The 18,578-nt window shown below is 45.9% G+C and overlaps 2 protein-coding genes across 5 annotated transcripts in view; one reads left to right on the top strand and one right to left on the bottom strand.

The window, feature by feature from the left end:
* Nucleotides 1-2,938, top strand: part of SESN1 (sestrin 1) — a 104,345-nt gene extending 101,407 nt beyond the window's left edge. For 3 of the 4 annotated variants that reach the window (XM_090037663.1, XM_090037673.1, XM_090037678.1), the window contains exons 7-10: nucleotides 114-253; nucleotides 493-683; nucleotides 981-1,125; nucleotides 1,782-2,938. In XM_090037663.1, the coding sequence (XP_089893789.1) occupies nucleotides 114-253; nucleotides 493-683; nucleotides 981-1,125; nucleotides 1,782-1,868 (563 nt within the window). In that variant the 3' untranslated portion in view covers nucleotides 1,869-2,938. The remainder of the gene's footprint in view (nucleotides 1-113; nucleotides 254-492; nucleotides 684-980; nucleotides 1,126-1,781) is intronic. The other variant, XM_090037669.1, reaches the window with a different exon arrangement.
* Nucleotides 2,939-5,981: 3,043 nt separating this feature from the next.
* ARMC2 (armadillo repeat containing 2) overlaps nucleotides 5,982-18,578 on the bottom strand; it is a 130,146-nt gene continuing 117,549 nt past the window's right edge. The window contains 4 exon segments of the mRNA XM_090031771.1: nucleotides 5,982-6,247; nucleotides 6,250-6,371; nucleotides 13,464-13,695; nucleotides 15,756-15,838. Of these exon segments, the coding sequence (XP_089887897.1) occupies nucleotides 6,212-6,247; nucleotides 6,250-6,371; nucleotides 13,464-13,695; nucleotides 15,756-15,838 (473 nt within the window). The 3' untranslated portion in view covers nucleotides 5,982-6,211.

Genomic DNA, 18,578 nt, shown 5'->3' with positions numbered 1-18,578 from the left:
AGGGGTGGACTGGAGAGCAAGTACTGTTGAAAGAGAAAGTATCCTTAATAACTCCATAAATATACTTTTCATTTTGTTTTGTTTTTGAAATGCATCTAAATTAATTTCTGAAGTCCACTCTGTATATATGATTTTAATAGAGGAGGAAGAATTGGCACCAACTAGAGATGTCTCTCGCCACTTTGAAGATACAAGCTATGGTTATAAAGACTTCTCCAGACATGGAATGCACGTGCCTACCTTCCGTGTTCAGGTAACAGGCAGGTCTTGGGTAACAAGCCTCAGGAAATGCCCTGTATAATTGGTGAAAGTCACACCAGGTCCAGGGAACTAGTGACTGTTTTGTGGTGAACAAGCTAGACTTTGTTGTTTCCCCTTAAATTTAAGCAGGCAGCCACTGAATCTTATTTATTCTGAGACAAAATAAACAGAAGTGCTTAACCTTTGTGTGTTTCTTCTTTATGCACTGACTTGTGCTTTCTTTGTTTCAAGGATTATTCCTGGGAGGACCATGGCTATTCCTTGGTTAATCGTCTTTATCCAGATGTGGGACAGCTACTTGACGAGAAGTTTCATATTGCATACAACCTGACCTACCACACAATGGCTATGCACAAAGATGTGGATACTTCCATGCTTAGACGTGCAATCTGGAACTATATCCACTGTATGTTTGGAATAAGGTTAGGCCTGTCGCTTTTCTGGATTTGCCAGCGTCTGCTGGTTTTTGTTTTTTTGGGGGGGGGGGTTTCCCCCACCTCCTGTGGAAGCAAAGCCAGTTACTGTGCTAATCCTTTTAAATTACACTGCCCCTGCAGTCTGGCTCCTGCCATACTCTGCTCTAATAAGCAGTGCAAATTAGAAAGTAGTCTGTTTTGACAGTTCACTTAGTCACTTGTTTGAGCACTTTACTTTAAGTTCAGTGAAATACTAAACCTGAAATGAGAAAATAAAAACATCTTTTTTTCACTTCCGAACAGATATGATGATTATGACTATGGTGAGATTAATCAGTTGTTGGACCGCAGCTTTAAAGTTTATATCAAAACTGTGGTTTGCACTCCTGAGAAGACCACAAAAAGAATGTATGATAGTTTCTGGAGGCAGTTCAAGCAGTCTGAGAAGGTACGGTTTGCCTGTGTTCTGTGTGGCTTAGTAGATCTGAAGTATGTGTGTAGCAGCATATTGTAGCTACTGTCATTAGATAGCCACCGTGCTTCAGTTGGAAATTACTTGGGCATTATTGGTACCGTATATTGCAATAATGAATTTACTGTGTCTTTCAAAAGCAGTGGCTCTTGCAGTTAGCATCGCATTGATAAAATATGGTGTTGTTTACACCTGAGTATTATTTCCTGTTATCTGCAGGCTAGATGGGTATCCATTATACTCTGTTCATGGCTTTGCACTTTTCTTCATAAAAATAGTTGAGAAGCTTTCTTCTAATGAAAACTTGTGTTCTGCTTACATGCAGTTCCCAGGCTAGAGTGGGTCTTGAGTGCCTGTGCCTTTGTGAGCAGCCAAGGTCCTTTTTAAAACTGTTTAAAAACTACCATACACCTAACCACTCCCTCCTCCACAGCATTTACTGGAAATCTTTCCCCATCCAAGAGATTTTTGGTAGAGAGTGCTAATTTTTGTATGCAGCTGTTGGTCTTGACAGCTACCACAGAAGCGTGTATGCATTTTTTCACATAGTTCTTTTACTGAGGTGTTTTTTGAGCACTGCAAAAATGTTTCCAAACTTAACTCGTTTGTTTTGTTTTTTTTCTTTTTTTAAGGTTCATGTTAATTTGCTTCTGATAGAAGCTCGCATGCAAGCTGAACTACTTTATGCTCTGAGAGCTATTACTCGCTATATGACCTGATATCTCTGGCAGGCTAATGACGATGGAACGTTCAGCAGTCTAGAGCGAAGCTACTAAGCCTGGAGGCCAATGGTAGCTAAAAACTGAGATGCCCATTGTGCCATAACTCCTTTAGTTTCAGCTATTTCATTGTTTGAAATATCACTGCTCTCATTGAGAAGTGAATGCTTGGCAGTTCAGAAGATAGGGTTGTGCTGCCTGATCACAGCATTTGGCTTTAGACAACACAGGAAGCCCTATGACTTGTGGCAATCTAGCAAATGATAGATATATAAATCTTGTATTAAGGCAAATGCAGCAGGAGCTGGAACATGAAGAGAATTTGCAGCAAAGTGGGACATTTGCTTTTGATACAAGAACAATTTTAGAAAATCTTGATGCTGCTATTTGTGCTGGTGTAATGAACAGACAGAGGCTGTTTGAGTTAAGCTAAAAGTGAACATGAGCACTGCTACTGTCTGAGCCTACATTTTGCGTGGTTTTTAAAGAAGCCTTGATATTTAGCAACTTAAAAAAAAAAAATCAGAATGAAACCTCTTTTGTCCACACTGACAGTTTTGGAAGGTAACAGTTTTCTTAAACGTAGATTAGCCTTAAAAATGCTGTAGGGTAATTTGTACAGCATTGTTTGGTGAAAAGCCAAAGCACGGTGGTCTTCCTATGAGGGAAATTCAGTCCTTGGGCTATTTGGAGACATGTTATGTAACAATGTGAAATGCTGAACAGCTCCTTAACCTGCTTTTCAAGGATGAATACCTGTCAGTGATGCCCCTTTATTTGTTATCTGGCCCCTAGACACACAACTACAGGGCAAGGTGTGGAAATGTTACTCTAGGCTGCAAAGAAGCCCGTGCATCACACTTATTGCTGGTCTTCTTGATTTTGCAGCTGCTTAAGTAATTAGGCTGAAACACATCTGGTTTAGGGGGAAAACATTCATAAAATGCTCATGTTTAACATTATATTTGGTTTTGGAGAACATATGAATACTTTTGTATAAGTGTCAATTGCTTTTGAAATCCTGTCAGTATTACTGGTATTTTTTAAATAAAGTAACAACTTTTCTTGTTCTTTCATTTTGCATAGTTGTTTTTGTTTTAAAATCTAGTTAATTAATTGGATTAACTGTTGCAAAAACTTGCTCAAGAGAGAGATAAATTGGCTCTTTGAACATGTTCTTGCAATTCATTATAAATGTACTTAATACACATACTGTGTTTCACAAATGTTATCAACATAATGAGTGAAGGTATAATTACTTCTGATCCTTGTGTAACAGAAGAGTGACTGACTACCTAAGGCCATAGAGCAACTCAGTAGCAAAGATGGAATTTAAAAGTGGGCTCAAGTTAGTTCTTGTTGACAACTGGAAATTGTGGGCCTACAGGAATGGAGGATGACTGATTGATCTTCAGAAACAGAGTTGTGTTGTAGAGAAGGCAAGATCTTTCAAAAAGAAGAGTGCATTGAATCCCATGAAGCCCTTCCCATGTGGTACAGCAGACCTAAGCTCTATATACTAAATAGCTGGGTACAGTTTCTTTTCTTTTACTACTATAGAAGCACCGCATGCATACCTGTTCTCTCATTTATGTTAAGTAGTCTGCATCATTTATTACTGCTTGTTAAGGATTGATTAATTAAATGTTACAGCTCAATACTAAAGCCCAGTTTAATGAAGTAGCAGTGTTCAAGAAACAGTCACAGGTGTTCAGGATTTGGCATGGCAGGATGTTTGATTGTTGGGATCTGGGATAAAATTCCTCAGATCACATTGCATGTCTGCTGCAGTGTGCAGCTGGCTGTATGTGTGTGCCCAGGTTGCTGGGGACCAAGGAACTCCCTGGTCCTCAGCTGTCCATACTGTGGACTTAATGGCACACCTGCAACTAGCTGCTTGGGCCTGCCCACAGCTGACTAAACGCATGCCAGGTGCAGACAGCTGGGGATGAGGGGGTGCTACATGATGTGTTCATATTTAAACTAGGATGCCACTCAGCCACAAAGATTTTTCCATTTTCATTGTCCAGTGAATTGGTTTGATGTTGCATATTATCATTTATCATGAGAATAACATGTTAAGTGCAGAATAAATGTAATGTCTGCTAATGGCCATATTTTGTTGTTCTACTTTAACCTTTCACTTACACAAACATACACCTACTGTCAAGCTAATCACCAGTGCAGTGCATTAAGGACACATGAAAACTTCCTGGCCACAGGCATCTTCAAAGTGACACAACAGTTTTATTTTAGCCAGTTAAATAATTAAGTACCCTCACAGTAACCAAATCCAACTGTGTGATCCAAATAGATCCCGGTTGGTCTCACTAAACCTCACACACTTATCAAAATTTGTTAAGCCAGCTCTGTCCTGGGGAGGTATCTTTAGTCCTTTAACTTAAAGCATAAAGTGAGAGGCTTCCAATTACCTTGTAGTTGCTTTGGTGAAATAGAATAAAGACTCCCTAGAACTGAGGGAGGCAGATGGATTGTGGAATATACCGTATTTTTCGGACCATAAGACGCACTTTTTTCCCCCCAAAAGTGGGGGGAAAACAAGGGTGCGTCTTATGGTCCGAAGGTGCGTGTCCCGGGGAGACGGGGCGGAGCTTGCCTGCGGAGGCGGCGGAGCCCGAGCGGGACACCTGCTGCTTGTTTATGCCGTGTCCCAGGGAGACGGGGCGGAGCTTGCCCGCGGAGGCGGCGGAGCCCGAGCAGGACATCTGCCGCTTGTTTACACCGGAAGCCGGCGCCCGTGCCGGTGGTCAGGAGCCGGCAATAAAAATGGCCGGCCACCGGCACACATAGTCTCTCCTGCCATAAAAACTGGGTGCGTCTTATGGTCAGGTGCGTCTTATGGTCCGAAAAATACGGTACATGGACAATCCACCTCCAAGAATGACATCTACTGTTTTCCTTGGAGCACTTGTCCATACAGTGACCTAATTGTCTATCTCTATAAAATAGAGAGCCCTACTAAAAAAATCCATTAAGCCATGATGTTTTTCATAGAGCTCGTAGAGAAGTAGAGCTGGAAGGTACTGCCAGAAGTCATTCAGTCCAACCTCCTGCCAGACTGAGGTCCTTCTTGGATCACGTCCTTTACTGACCACAGCTATCAGAGTAATTCTGTGACAGGTATGGAATTTCCATAGGACTGGAGCTTTCTGAGGGTGAGGTATATCTCAGTCTCCCTTTTTTGTGTGTCGTGGCTCTATTCTCAGTCATGATTTGACTTGTCAGCTCTTTGCAATTGGAAAGAAAATTGTATGTACCTAAAGAACAGTGAAGAAAGAATTTCAGTGAAGAAATTCTAAGACATTTCTATAAAGCTAGGTTTGGTTTTTTTGAAGAGTCTGTGTTTCCCATGTTTGAATATTATCTAATTGATCTATTATTATTGATTACCTATCTTCAACCCATTGTGGAGAGACGCGTGTCCAGGATCTTGACAGTACAACTTTTGACTAGGTTACAGAAAATATAAAACTTTGTGGACATGAACCGTTTGTCACATACAGTTGTTGCAAACTTTAACCATGACAGTATACCACCCTTCATCTGAACAGTGGAGTTATGCCTGTGTAAGAAGTTATGTGGGATGCCTGAAAACTTGTACAGATGTCTTGGAAGAAATATGTCAGTGGCTGGTCAGTTCTACTAGAAGCTTAGAAGCTTATTTGGGGTAGACAGGCCAAAATATCATGGAACAGACAGGTTCTTGTGGAAATCAAAAACACCCTTTGAGTATTTCTGAGTAACACCCAAGGTGAACTTCTTTGTTTGCTTAGTCCTAGGAAGGCAAAAATTGTGAGGTTTGTTAATGAGCCTTCCCATGTGTGAGTCATCCAGGTATGGATAAACTTGCACTTGAATTCTCTTGAGTTACCATGAGGAATTCTGTGAATACCCTTGGCATTATCAATAACCAAATTTACCAACCTATACTGGGAACTACCCATCTGAAAGCTAATCTTCTGTGGCTGGTATAAATCGCTTTATGACAAACAAGCATCCTTGAAATCAACACCTGCACGTTAGTTTTGTGGATCAAGACTGAAACTTGAGGGACGGTGACCACATTTAAGTTTCTCAAAAGATGGCTAGATGTCAGATTTAAATGAGTTTTATTCATCTTTCTCCATAATGTCTAACATGCCTATCAATGTACAGGTTGCACTGGAAATATTTCACTGTACAATCTACATTTAAAAAAATAACCAGTCAGCATTTAGAGTTGTTTCCCACATATTGCTAACAATCACTCTTTGCATTTACTTACTATTTTAAATGACTGAAGTATTCTAGGGTTTGTACTGCTAACTCCTCTAACTTCTGAATTAAAATGAAGTCATGGTGATAGGTTGAAAGAAGGAGAGTTGTCTTTTTGAAGTCTGCTGAGTAGTTTCTCTGCCACAGGTTTGAACTCTGTCTCCCAATACATTTTGTGGTAATCTCTTAAATCATTGTCAAAATTGTAATCCAGTGCTACTTCCTCATCTGCAATTGGCAAGATAATATCAGCAATTATGAACATTGAAGAAAAAACTACCTCTGGATTTTATCTTCAGGACAGTATAATTTTACCTGTTATATATATATTCATGGTTTAATAAGCAATTTCATGGTTGAGTTAAATTAGCAAGTACTGCAAGACAAGCAGTACTTGGAATGGAAAAACAAATAATGTTGTGGTCAGAAAAGCAAGTGTAAAAATGGTGGTGTATGGTTCTATATTTATCACCTCTCAATGGTTTCACAAGCTTCCTTGTCTACAAACAAGACGCTTCCTTCTACCCACCCTCTCCCCCTGCTTAACTGCCAGTTTGGAAACAAGACAAGGTGTTTTTATTCTGGTTTTAGCAGCATAGGCAGCAAGAATTCTCCTAGTAAGTTTAATTCCCCACTCTGTTGAGGGTGAACAACCATTTTAGACCCCTGTGACTGTTCACTTTGCTAGGGATCATTCACTGGTTTATTTTAATCCACTAGTAGGAGGCATGGTCAGTAAATAAAATATTTAAGCTTCTCTGAGCAACATCAAGATCAGGAAATGATAAACTCAAAAGAGGCTGGAAGGTGCCCTTCAAGTAACAGTCCCTAAAGGAAGAAAGGTGGGGATGGAGGATAATAGAAGAAAAGACTCCATCAAATAAACTTACCGGTGAATTAATTTACTTTGTTATGCATTCCTCCTTGCCCATCCTGCCTGGCAATGATGTCAATTATTAGCAGATATGGCAAGTAGTAGAAACCCTTTCAAATAGGGGCCTTAAATGGATTTTGGATAAACATGCTCCCAAATCTAATATCCACTGAAGATCAAGCACAACTGATAATTGGGTGAACAGCTGTCTGAGGGAGGACTAAGTGGTAACTTGAAGGTTATCATAGCCTTTAGGCCATAACTTGACCTCAGATGACACAGTACAACCTTTTATCAAGGGGACAATGAAGATACTGCCTTGTCCTTGTTACAGAGTTTGAAACAGAAAACTAGGGTTAGAAAACTAATTAGTATGTATCAGGGTGGGCAATTATTTCAGGTGGAGGGCCGCTTGATGAATTTTGGCGAGCTGTCGAGGGCCACATGGACAGCTCTGCCTCTTCAACTGCCCCACCCCCTGGTCGCCACCTTGGGACCGGTAGCCCTGACCTTTGCCACGGGAAGTCCCTCCCTTTGCACAACTTACCAGGTAGCAAGGGGCTGTGATCCCTCTAACATCCTGCCCCAGCAGTGGGGTTTCAGGGGCGTCAGTCCTCCCCCAGAACTTTCCCCCTACCTGTGCCAGCTGGTCCCAAAGGGAGGAGGCTCTGCCGCCGCTTCTGCTGGCCAGTGCTGACCCAGTCGGGCTTCCCCCGTCCCCAGCAGCGCCTGGGAAGCTGGCTTCATCTGCATACTGCTCTGGATGGGACAAACCCGGCGGTCTGCACCAGCCAGGAGAAGTGGCATGCAGTTGAAGTCGGCTTCCCACATGCTGCTGGGGATAAGGGGAGCCCAGCCGGGTCTGCGCCAGCCAGCAGAAGTGGCAGCAGAGCCATGTGCCACTCGGGATGGGATAAGCCCAGCCAGAGCAGCAGGGGCTCAGCTGCACTTTCTCCCTGCCTGCACTGGTCAGTCCTGAGCGGCACCTGGCTCCGCCACTGCTTCTGCTGGCCAGTGCTGACCTGACAGGGCTCCTCGTGTCCCTAGCAGAATGTGGGAAGCTGGCTTCAGCCGCATGCTGCTCTGGACAGGACAGGCCCGGGTGGGCCTGCATTGGCCAGCAGAAGCGGCGTTGGAGCTGGGTGCCACTTGGGACTGACTGGTGCAGGCAAGGGGAAAGTGCAGCTGAGCCCCTGCCACTCTGGCTGGGCTTATCCCATCCCAAGCAGCACGCGGCTCTGCTGCCGCTTCTGCTGGCTGGTGCAGACCAGGCCGGGCTCCTCCCGTCCCCAGCAGCACGTGAGGAGCCGACTCGAGCTGCATGCCACCTTTCCTGGCTGGTGCAGACCCGGCTGGCTCCGTCCCATCCAGAGCAGCATGTGGATGAAGCCAGCTTCCCATGTGCTGCTGGGGAGGAGGCAAGCCCGGCTGGGTCAGCACCAGCCAGCAGAAGTGGTGGCGGAGTGATGTACCGCTCAGGACTGATCGGCGCAGGGAGGGGGAATATGTAGCTGAGCCTCTGCCGGTCTGGCTGGGCTCATCCTGTCCTGAGCAGCACACGGCTCCACTGCCACCTCATCTCCCTGGTGCTGACTGGGCCGGAGCTGCGGCCCAGCTGCTGCTTCCCCTCCCCAGTGCCAGCCCAGCCCAGCCCGACCCTGCATGGCCCGAGCGGCACGGCAGGGGGAAAGCCTGCCCAGCAGCCACTTTCCTGGGCTTACCTGCAGGGCAGGGCCCTTTCCAGTCCTGTGCAGCAAAGCAGAACCCAGCCCAGTCACTGTTTGCTCTCACTGGCGCCACAGGTTCTGGCCCAGTCCCTCCTGCCCCTCTCAGGCTGCAAACATGGCCGGAGCCAAGGGCGGGGCGGGGCGAGCTGCGTCAGGCTGAGGTCAGCGTTGGTTGCCTCACAACCACAATGCAAGCGAACAGCCTGAGGTGCTGCAGCCCATGGCTGGTGCCCTGGAGGCTTTTAGAGAGGCAGCTGCCATTACGTGGGTTTTGAAGGGGCTCCGCAGGCCAGAGAGAAGTGCTTGGCAGGCTGCATCCAGCCCGCGGGCCATATTTTGCCTACCCCGGTATATATAGATAAAAGACTACTCAGTGTTTGTCTGGGCAAGGTAAAACACCACCAGATCAGAGACCCCAGCTTTCCCATCCCACAAGTCAAAGTTTTTTGAAAGAAGCTTTAAGGGAATCTCTCCAACACGCTCAAATTGGAGCATCCATCAACAATGAAAAAGAAAAAAAATCTGTTTCGGTCTTGTACGCGAGGAGAAGAACTGTTACTTTCCCCGCATGAGTATAGGATATACACCGTTCTTTGAGGGCTACTGCAGAAATCACAAGCAATGCGCATTGAAACAAAGCTTTAGCTTGAGGTCTCTTTTTGAATCAAGTTGGCTGAAGTAAAGTCATATGTGGGGGAGGGGAATCAATATTCAGACCCATGAGTACACAGCAGAAAGGGACTGGTTCCAATCCTATGACAGACTGTCAACCAGCTCCTCCTCTAGAGAGGTTTTCTGGACTGGTAACAGTTGTCCTAACAGTGACATTCAAAACTGTTACTGGGTACACTATATAGGTGGAGGGACATGACAGGATTAACAAGGTTTGAAGAGTAAGAAAATACTATTTATAAAGGTACTCTTCTGATTAATGTTCACATTAAATTATAACTTAACTAAAACAAGTATCCTTAAATGCTACAATTAAAACAATAATTGTAAGGGAACTTCCAAGTGATGACAGGAGATCAAATGACCACATAGTTCTGTGGGAAGTCCTTTTGCACCCTGCCTGCGTGAAGCTAGGACTACAGATTAACTCCCAGCAGAAATCATAACCATAGGACTGCTCAACTGAGGAGATTCAGAAGAGCATCTAGGCTGTTCAAGTCGGGCCTTGGTAGAGCGAAAGTCAGCAGGTAGAGCTATGCAGCAGAGCTTGCCTGGTTACCGGCTGCTCCTGCAGAACTCCGCATGGGGCTGAACCCTGGCCAGGGCAGCCCAGGCCATGCTCCCACCCACACCCACCGACCCCAGCCTCAGCCCTGGCCAGCGCTCAGCTTCCGGTGGGGTTGTTCCCCCCAGCCAGGCTTGCATTGTCGCTGGGACATGAGGAGACCACACCAGCACCCGGCTGGCTGCAGCTGCACTGGGAACAGCGCCACTGGAAGCAGGGCCAGACACAGGCATGGGTGAACTGGGTGGCCACCTGGGGCCTGGACAGAAATGGGGCCCAAGAATGGTAATTTTTTTTTTTATTCTTATCATTACCTCCGGTGTAGGGACCCAATAATAAAAGTTCACCGAGGGCTGCTGGGAGTCTAGGTATGGTTCTGACGAAGCTGCATATGCTGGCTCGTGCCTGGGCCTGGGCTGGCAGAGCTGTTCTGCTCCCCTTGCCTCCAGCTGTGGCTGCTGCTTCTGCCTCTGCTGCACCACACTGCTCCGGTGGGGGAGAACCTTCAGCCAGGTGGGTCGTGCCCAGCACATGGAGCTCTGCCTCCAGCTCCCAGCCCCCTTCCACCTGCTCCACCCACCTGCAAGTGGGCTGCTTATTATCCCAGGCGGCTGAAGCAGGTGGAAGCAGCCAGGAGCTAGAGCTGGAGCTACATGCACTGGGCAGGAGCCACCCAGCTGAAGCTTCTTGCCTGCCTGCCCAGAGCAGTATAGCAGGAGGCAAGGGGAGCAGAACAACCCTGCTGCCCTGGCCTCTGGCCAGTGCACAGCTTCAGGCAGGGCTGTTCCCAGTGTGGCTGCAGCTGGCTGGGCGCTGTTCTGCTCCCCTCACCTTCAGCAGCGACTCTTTATCCCACTTGTGCCCTTGCTGTCCTGTGCCAGGCAGAGAGGAAGCTTCAGCCCAGTGGCTCCTCCCAAAGGTGAGGGGAGCACAGCAGCATCTGGCCAGCTGCACCCGAACTGAGAACAACCCTGCCAGAAGCTGCGAGCTGGCTGGGACCTGGGCCAGCAGGAGCTAGTGGGAGCGCAGTGCAGGCTGCCCCAGCTGGAGTGAGCGGGGCGTGGCCCCATATGGGGCACTGTGGGGGCAGCCACAGGCTGGATCCAGTCACTTGGCAGGTCAAATTTGACCCACAAGCTGTATTTTGCCCACCCCTGGTCTATAGGGTCCACTGCCTGCTTCTCCATTCAAAGACCCCTACAACATTTCTATAGAGAAATCCTATTTCTTTCAGGAACATTTTTGTTGAGACCTGTCATTTTTGTAGCACTACAAATGTAATGTCTGTCCAAAGCTGTAGTATGCTCTTCTACGTCAAGAAAAATGTACTTTATGCCAACTGTGATGTACCTGACAGATACTATTAAGACAAGAAAGTCTATATTCAAATGCTTGAGGCACATGTGCACCCCTGTCAAAATGGGCCCATGAACAATCATTCAAAAAGGAATCATCCTTTTTTTGCAATCCGAAAAACTCCAAAAGCAGACTGTCGGGGATCTCTCTTGCCATGAATGACTGATGCCTCCCAAGACTAGGGGGGCACCATGGTAGTGAGTAGGGATTGCCCGCAGCCACCAGTGTTGGTGAGTGGGGACTGCCCACAGCCGGCAGCATCGGCAACAGGTAGGGGGCAGGGGCGAGCGGGGACCACCTGCAGAAGTTGGCTGCAGCCAATCTTGGGGGGGTGGCACATGCCCCCCCGTACCCCCGCTATACATTGCCTATGTCTCTTGCAAGTATCTATGCCTAGCACCCACACCCCTCCCTAACAACAAAACATTGCACACGTTTTCAAAATATTAAAAAATAAATAAATAAATAAAAATTGACCAAATATATTTCACAATTTCTTTGTAAATTTCTTTTTTAAATGCTTGTAAGAAGGTTCCAATTAAATGTAATAAAAAGTTAAAGGAGTGAAAATAAATAGGGAAGTTTAAATACAGTAACTACAATATTATGTGGTAATCAAGTCATATGTAATTTGAAACAAAAGTCTGCTGGTGCTACTGTGCAGTAGTGCCGACTACAGTGCACTAAGTTAGTATTTGTAATCATGGCACATTAATGCACATGTAGACATGTTCCCTGAAAGCAGAAGGCGGTACTCAGTAAAACTGTTGCATGTCTGAGCAACATCTGCTGTAAATTCCTATATTTGCACTGGAAGGGCAGAGGCCCAGTTCCAATGAAAAATGTATAGCACAGCTGGGGCAAACAGAGTGAAACATACTAGCAATGGGGATGGAATGAAGATGGATGGGGTTGGCCTTCTTTCTAGCAGGGAGCTGGACTAGGTGACCTCCTGAGGTCCCTTCCAATCCCGATTTTCTATGATTCTAAAGAATGACAATTATGCATGCAAGAAGGCATCTTGGCAAGTATATACTTGTGAAACATACAGGAAAGTCCATTAAACCATGGGGAGAGTAGTAACCTTGGAGGATCAGAGGCCACTATGATGTCAGAAGTGGACTGGTCAAGTTCACCAATGAAACTAAACTTTGGGGTAGAGTGTCCACACCTGAGGATAGCCTAGTGATCTAGGCTGACTTGGATAGGCTTAGGAAGTGTGTGGATATAAACCTGGTGAGGTTCAATACCGAAAAATGCAAGGTACTCCCCCTCTGGGAAAAAATACCTGCATCACGCTTATAGGCTCGCTACACTCGCTAGCACTACGACTGAACAAGACTTGGGGATCATGATTGACCACAAGATGAACATGAGCCAGTGTGATATCGCAGCTGGCAAAGCAAACAAAACTCCATAGATGCTTCTCAAGTAAATCTCAGGATGTCTTCCTCCTGCTATACTCGGCCTTGGTGAGGCCACAGCTGGAGTACTGCATCCAATTCTGGGCTCCACAATTCAAGAAGGATGTGGAAAAGCTTGAGAGAGTCCAGAGGAGAGCCACATGCATGATCAGAGGGCAGGAGAACAGACCTTATGAGGAGAGGCTGGGAGCCATGGGACTCTTCAGCCTGGAAAAGTACAGACTCAGGGGACCTAATGGCTGCCTCTAAGTACATAAGGGGTGTACATCGGAATCTGGGGGAACGTCTCTTCACCAGAGTGCCCTGAGGGATAACCAGGACCAATGGTTACAAACTCCCGCAAGACCATTTTAGGCTGGACATGAGGAAAAACTTCTTTACTGTCCAAGCCCCCATGGCCTGGAATAGATTCCCTCCAGAGGTGGGACTCTGGACTCATTCAAGAAACATTTGGATGCTTATCTTGCTGGGATCCTATGACCCCAGCTGACTTCCTGCCCCTGGGACAGGGGGCTGGACTTGATGATCTTTCAAGGTCCCTTCCAGCCCTAATGTCTATAAAATCTATGAAATCTATGATGTCACTGGGTAATCCACGGAAGTTTAACTGCTTCATGCACTCATGCACATACAATCATCCTTGGTTTTTCTCCTGCTGTGCTGTGTTTCCTGAGACAGGGTAACAAGCCTGTAAAATCTTACCTAAAAGAGAAGCAAGTAGCATGAGCAGTGTGTTGATATCTTCTTCCCCAAAGCAGGAGGCAGCATTTGTGATGTTTTCACTATAGTTCCACAGTGTTTTGCATATCAAGCAAGCCAGCTGCCAGTCTGTAGGCCCAAAGTCTCTTAAGCAATCTATTAACCTGTTAGAAAGCATGACAAAAATAATACTCTTAATTGTGTTTTTCCTGATCTCTGCAAGAATCAAGTCAGCCTAGAGCACTGGCTTTCAACATCTGTGATCCACAGACCCCTGGGTACTCACAGAACACATCTAAGAGGTCCACAAAAGATGACTGCAATCAGTCATAAGTATGTAAATACTCCCACTTACAATTCAAAGGGGTCCACACCTCCATTCAAAATTTCCAAAAGGGGCTGCACACCATTTGACATTTTTTAGGGGTCCACAAATGAATGCAGGTTGAAAATCACTGGCCTAGAATATGTACAGACACCTGTCAAGATGCAGGGAATGAGGTGCATTGGCATAATATAGAAAAATTAAGATTTTACCCTCATCCTCATTCACCTGCCCCTTCTTTCTTTTTTTTTTTTTTTTTAAGTTTGCTGGAACCTTGCCACACTAGAGATAATTTTTTCCTGTTTGTTGTGTTCCTCCAGCATGAATTCTGTTGGTGACATTGTACCTACTGTAGAACATCAGAGAGGAGTTTAGATAAAAATGGATTTTTGCCCCTAAATGTCAGGTTTGTAAATGTTACCAGTGTAGATAGTAAATGTAGTCCAGAGTCATGATCTGACTCCTAAATTAAGTTGCATCCCTTCAACCTACATGAATTTAAATACAGCAGCTTTCTGGAGCTCCATTATAGAGAAGTAACACATATAACCACTGGTGCAGCACAGAGTAACTTAAGCTTTTCATTCTTTGGGGACTGGTCTTCGTGGTCCAAACAGGCCTCTTCCAATGCCATTTCCTATATTTGGGGGGGACCCAACTTATTGTACACCCCAAAAGCAACACAGACCAAAGCACTTGCCTCTTCCATCCCTGACACCAAACAATGACAGGTCTGTTCCATGCAAACCAATGGTGACAGGGGACTCTGCAATAACTATTCTCAACCAGTGCATATATTCTGTGTAAGGGCTTTGAGTCCAGCAGACACTCTGGGACTCCATGTCCCCTTAGCCTCCCAAATAACCTGTGATCCCCACCACCAAGTCACTTAAGAAAGCAAGTCCCTCACACTAAGGAATAAGAATGAAGCAGCTTCCTAGGAATGAGTCATGCCCTTCCCTTCAATCCCTGAAGGGACAAATAAACTGAATGTCCCCACTCATGTATACAAGTGTGCAGCATCAGCTGTGGGTAGTTAGGCATTCTATCTAGCTCCTGCTGACTGAAGAATGAAGACCCAAGCCCTTCCACAAGGATCAAGTCCTTTGCTTCCTCTCACACCACTTACCACAAGAGGAGGAGCCCCAAGATGTTGAAAAAAAAAAAATCAGCCTATCCCCTACCAGAGGTCAAGTTGCTACAAAAAAGACATTAACTGTGTCAGGAATAAAAAGCCATCACACCACGAGACTACAATAGAAAGTCAGAGAAACATGAAAATGTCATCTGGAAAAGGTTCTCCAAATCCTACACCAATTGCCCAGATCCTTGGAAAGGGGAACCTTCCACTCAAGCCCAAGAAAAAACTCTTTTCGCTCCAAACAGAGTTGCAAAAATGTCTAGAAGAGTTGCACCAAGAGCTAAAACTCAACCTGAAAACTGGTAATAGGAGGAAAGCTACATTCTCTTAAAGAGAGTGACCTGTCTCTTCTCTCTTCAAGCAATTATTATGGAAGATTGACAGGCAGCAGACTTCAAAACTTGCTCTAAGTTTTTGGAGTTTGACCCTCTGGTTCAACTGAGGTCTCACTAGACCCAGCATGTTTACATGGTCTACTTTATCTTGGTACAATTATCTGAATGCCATCAACCCAGATACCTAGGATGATTTAGATAGTCAGGATTACCTTCCTTGCCAACCACAGGCATTACATGTCCCATCATCCACATTTGCATGCTTTGTTCTCCCTCAGTTTGCTCTTTCTTCTTTACATATTCTCAGCTCTTTTTCCCTTCTTTTTAAGTCTAAGCAAAAAACTCTCTCATTGACTTTTTATAAAGACTTTATTTTGTTGCTATTCTTGTGTCTTTCCCATTTTCCACTTCGCAAGCTACTGAGAATGTGAGAAGAAAGCACAAGTTCTGGCCTTCGGTACACGAGGTTAAAAATAGCTTACTGCCTGAAGTACCTCGTTGTTGTCACTATCCATAGGACTGGGCATGGGGGACAGCCTCATGGATGGTGCAGTGACCTCTACCTGACTCAAGAAATCTATGGGGCAATGAGTGGTAAAGCTCTGCTTGACATGGTACTGGCTACTGGGGACGACCTAATCAGCGACCTAGTGATCAATGGGAAGCTGGGTGACAGTGACCATGAGCTGACCATGAGCTGATCACCTTCACCATCCGCCATAAAGCTGGCAAGTCAGTCAGCAACACTAAAGTTCTTGACTTCAGGAAAGGCGACTTTGACACGCTCAAGAGGCTTGTCAATGAGGCCCTATGGGACCACAACCCCATGGGGGAGGGGAGACCAGGAAGAGTGGTTGCTCCTCAAGGGAGCGATCCTCAATGCACAAGCTAGTTCTATTCCATCTCAGAGGAAAGGCAGCAAGAGGGCACAGCAGCCCCCCTGGCTCTCCAGGGATCTAGCAGACCTCCTGAGGCTAAAAAGAAAAGCCTACAAAGGATGGAGGATGGGATTCACCTCCAAGGAGGTATATTCTGCACTGGTCCGGTCCTACAGGGAGCAAACCAGGAAAGACAAGGCTGCAACTGAACTCCAACTATCTTTGAGTGTCAAGGACAATAAAAAGTCCTTCTTCAGGTATGTGGGGAGCCAGAGGAAAAGCAAGGGCAACATTGGACCCCAGTGCTGAACCAGATGGGACAACTGACAACTAACGCCCAGGAAAAGGCAACCTATTAAATGGGTACTTTGCATCGGACTTTCATCAGTCCCATGGGACGCCCATGCCCACCACAGGACAGGGAGGTCCGGGTGAGGGAGATCCCTTGCCCTCCATTAATGCTGACCTCATAAAGGAACACTTTGAGAGGCTGGATACTTGCAAGTCAGCCGGCCCTGACAATCTACACCCTAGGGTACTCAAGGAGCTGGTGAGCATCATAGCCCAGCCCCTGGCACGGATCTTTGGGAACTCCTGGCGCTCTGGTGTACTGCCTGAAGACTGGAAGAAGGCCAATGTGGTGCCGATCTTCAAGAAAGGGAGGAAAGTGGATCAGGCAAACTATAGGCCCATCAGCCTGACTTCTATCCCGGGAAAGATCTTAGAAAAGTTTAGTAAAGAGGCCATCCTTAATGGACTGGCAACGCCAACATCCTGAGGGATAGCCAGCATGGGTTTGTTGTGGGTAGGTCTTGCTTGACCAATCTCATTTCCTTTTATGCCCAGGTGACCTATCACCTGGACAAGGGAAAAAAGATTGATGTCATGTATCTTGACTTCAAAAAAACCTTCGATCTGGTATCCCATGATCACCTCTTGGTGAAACTGGCCAATTGTGGCCTTGGGTCCACCACAATCCACTGGCTGGGAAATTGGCTCCATGGTGAGACCCAGAGTGTAGTAACAGATGGCAGTCACTCATCATGGTGTCCTGTGACCAGTGGGGTCCCCCAAGGCTCTGTCCTTGGATTCATATTGTTCAATCTTCATTAATGCTGTGTACATTGGAGTTAGAAGCAGACTGGCCAAGTTCACGGACGACACAAACCTTTGGGGCAAAGCATCCATACCAGAAGACAGGCGGGTGATCCAGGCTGACCTCGACAGGCTCAGCAAATGGATGGACGAGAACCTGATGGTGTTTAACACCAAAAAATGCAAGATTCTCCACCTTGGGAGGAAAAACCTGCAGCATCCTTATAGGCTTGGCAGTGCTACACTGGCTAGTACTACAGAAGAAAGAGACTTGGGGGTCATCATGGACCACAAGATGAACATGAGCCTGCAATGCAATGCTGTGGCTAGTAAAGTGACCAAAATGCTGGCTTGCATCCATAGATGCTTCTCGAGCAAATGCCAGGACGTCGTTCTCCCTTTGTACTTGGCCTTGGTGAGGCCGCAGCTGGAGCACTGCATCCAGTTTTGGGCCCCACCATTCAAAAAGGATGTGGAGAAGCTTGAGAGAGTCCAGAGGAGAGCCACGCGCATGATCAGAGGTCAGGAAAACAGACCTTATGACAACAGGCTGAGAGCCATGGGGCTCTTTAGCCTGGAAAAGCGCAGGCTCAGGGGCAATCTGATGGCCACCTATAAGTTTATCAGGGGTGACCACCAGGATCTGGGGGAACGTTCATTCACCAGAGCGCCCCAAGGGATGATGAGGTTGAACGGTTATAAACTACTGCAAGACCATTTCAGGCTGACCATAAGGGAGAATTTCTTTACTGTCCGAGCCCCCAAGGTCTGGAACAGTCTGCCAGCGGAGGTGGTTCAAGCACCTACATTGAACACCTTCAAGAGTAAATTGGATGCTTATCTTGCTGGGATCCTATGACCCCTGCTGACTTCCTGCCCTTCAGGTGGGGCGGCTGGACTCGTTGATCTTCTGAGGTCCCTTCCAGCCCTAATGTTTATGAAATCTATGAAATTATCTGTCAAATACACTTATTAAATTTGTATACTCAGAGAAGGAGCCAGAACCACCTGAAAATGTTACCTGATACCATGTTAGCTCAATGTTGCTAGAACTGCCTAAGGCAGGGGTGGGTACTGTTTCAGCTGGCAGGCCACTTAACGAGTTTTGGTGAGCTGTCAAGGGCCACACACAAAATCTTTCAGAAGATATCATTTTAACAAATTACAGATTAAAAAAAAAACAACACATCATATATTAAAAATCAAATCTCTACTATATTTTAATTTTATTTCAAAATACATGTGTGTCCTGATGAGAATTCCTTTAGGGAGATTAGAGAAATCAGTGTTCAAGTGATCAATATGTGGTAATGACCGATATCCAGTATCCTTAGGTCAGGGGTG

This window comes from Crocodylus siamensis, chromosome 1 (genome assembly GCF_052110815.1).
Source record: "Crocodylus siamensis isolate JL-2025a chromosome 1, ASM5211081v1, whole genome shotgun sequence".
NCBI lineage: Eukaryota > Metazoa > Chordata > Crocodylia > Crocodylidae > Crocodylus > Crocodylus siamensis.
This window is presented reverse-complemented; position numbering and strand designations above follow the sequence as displayed.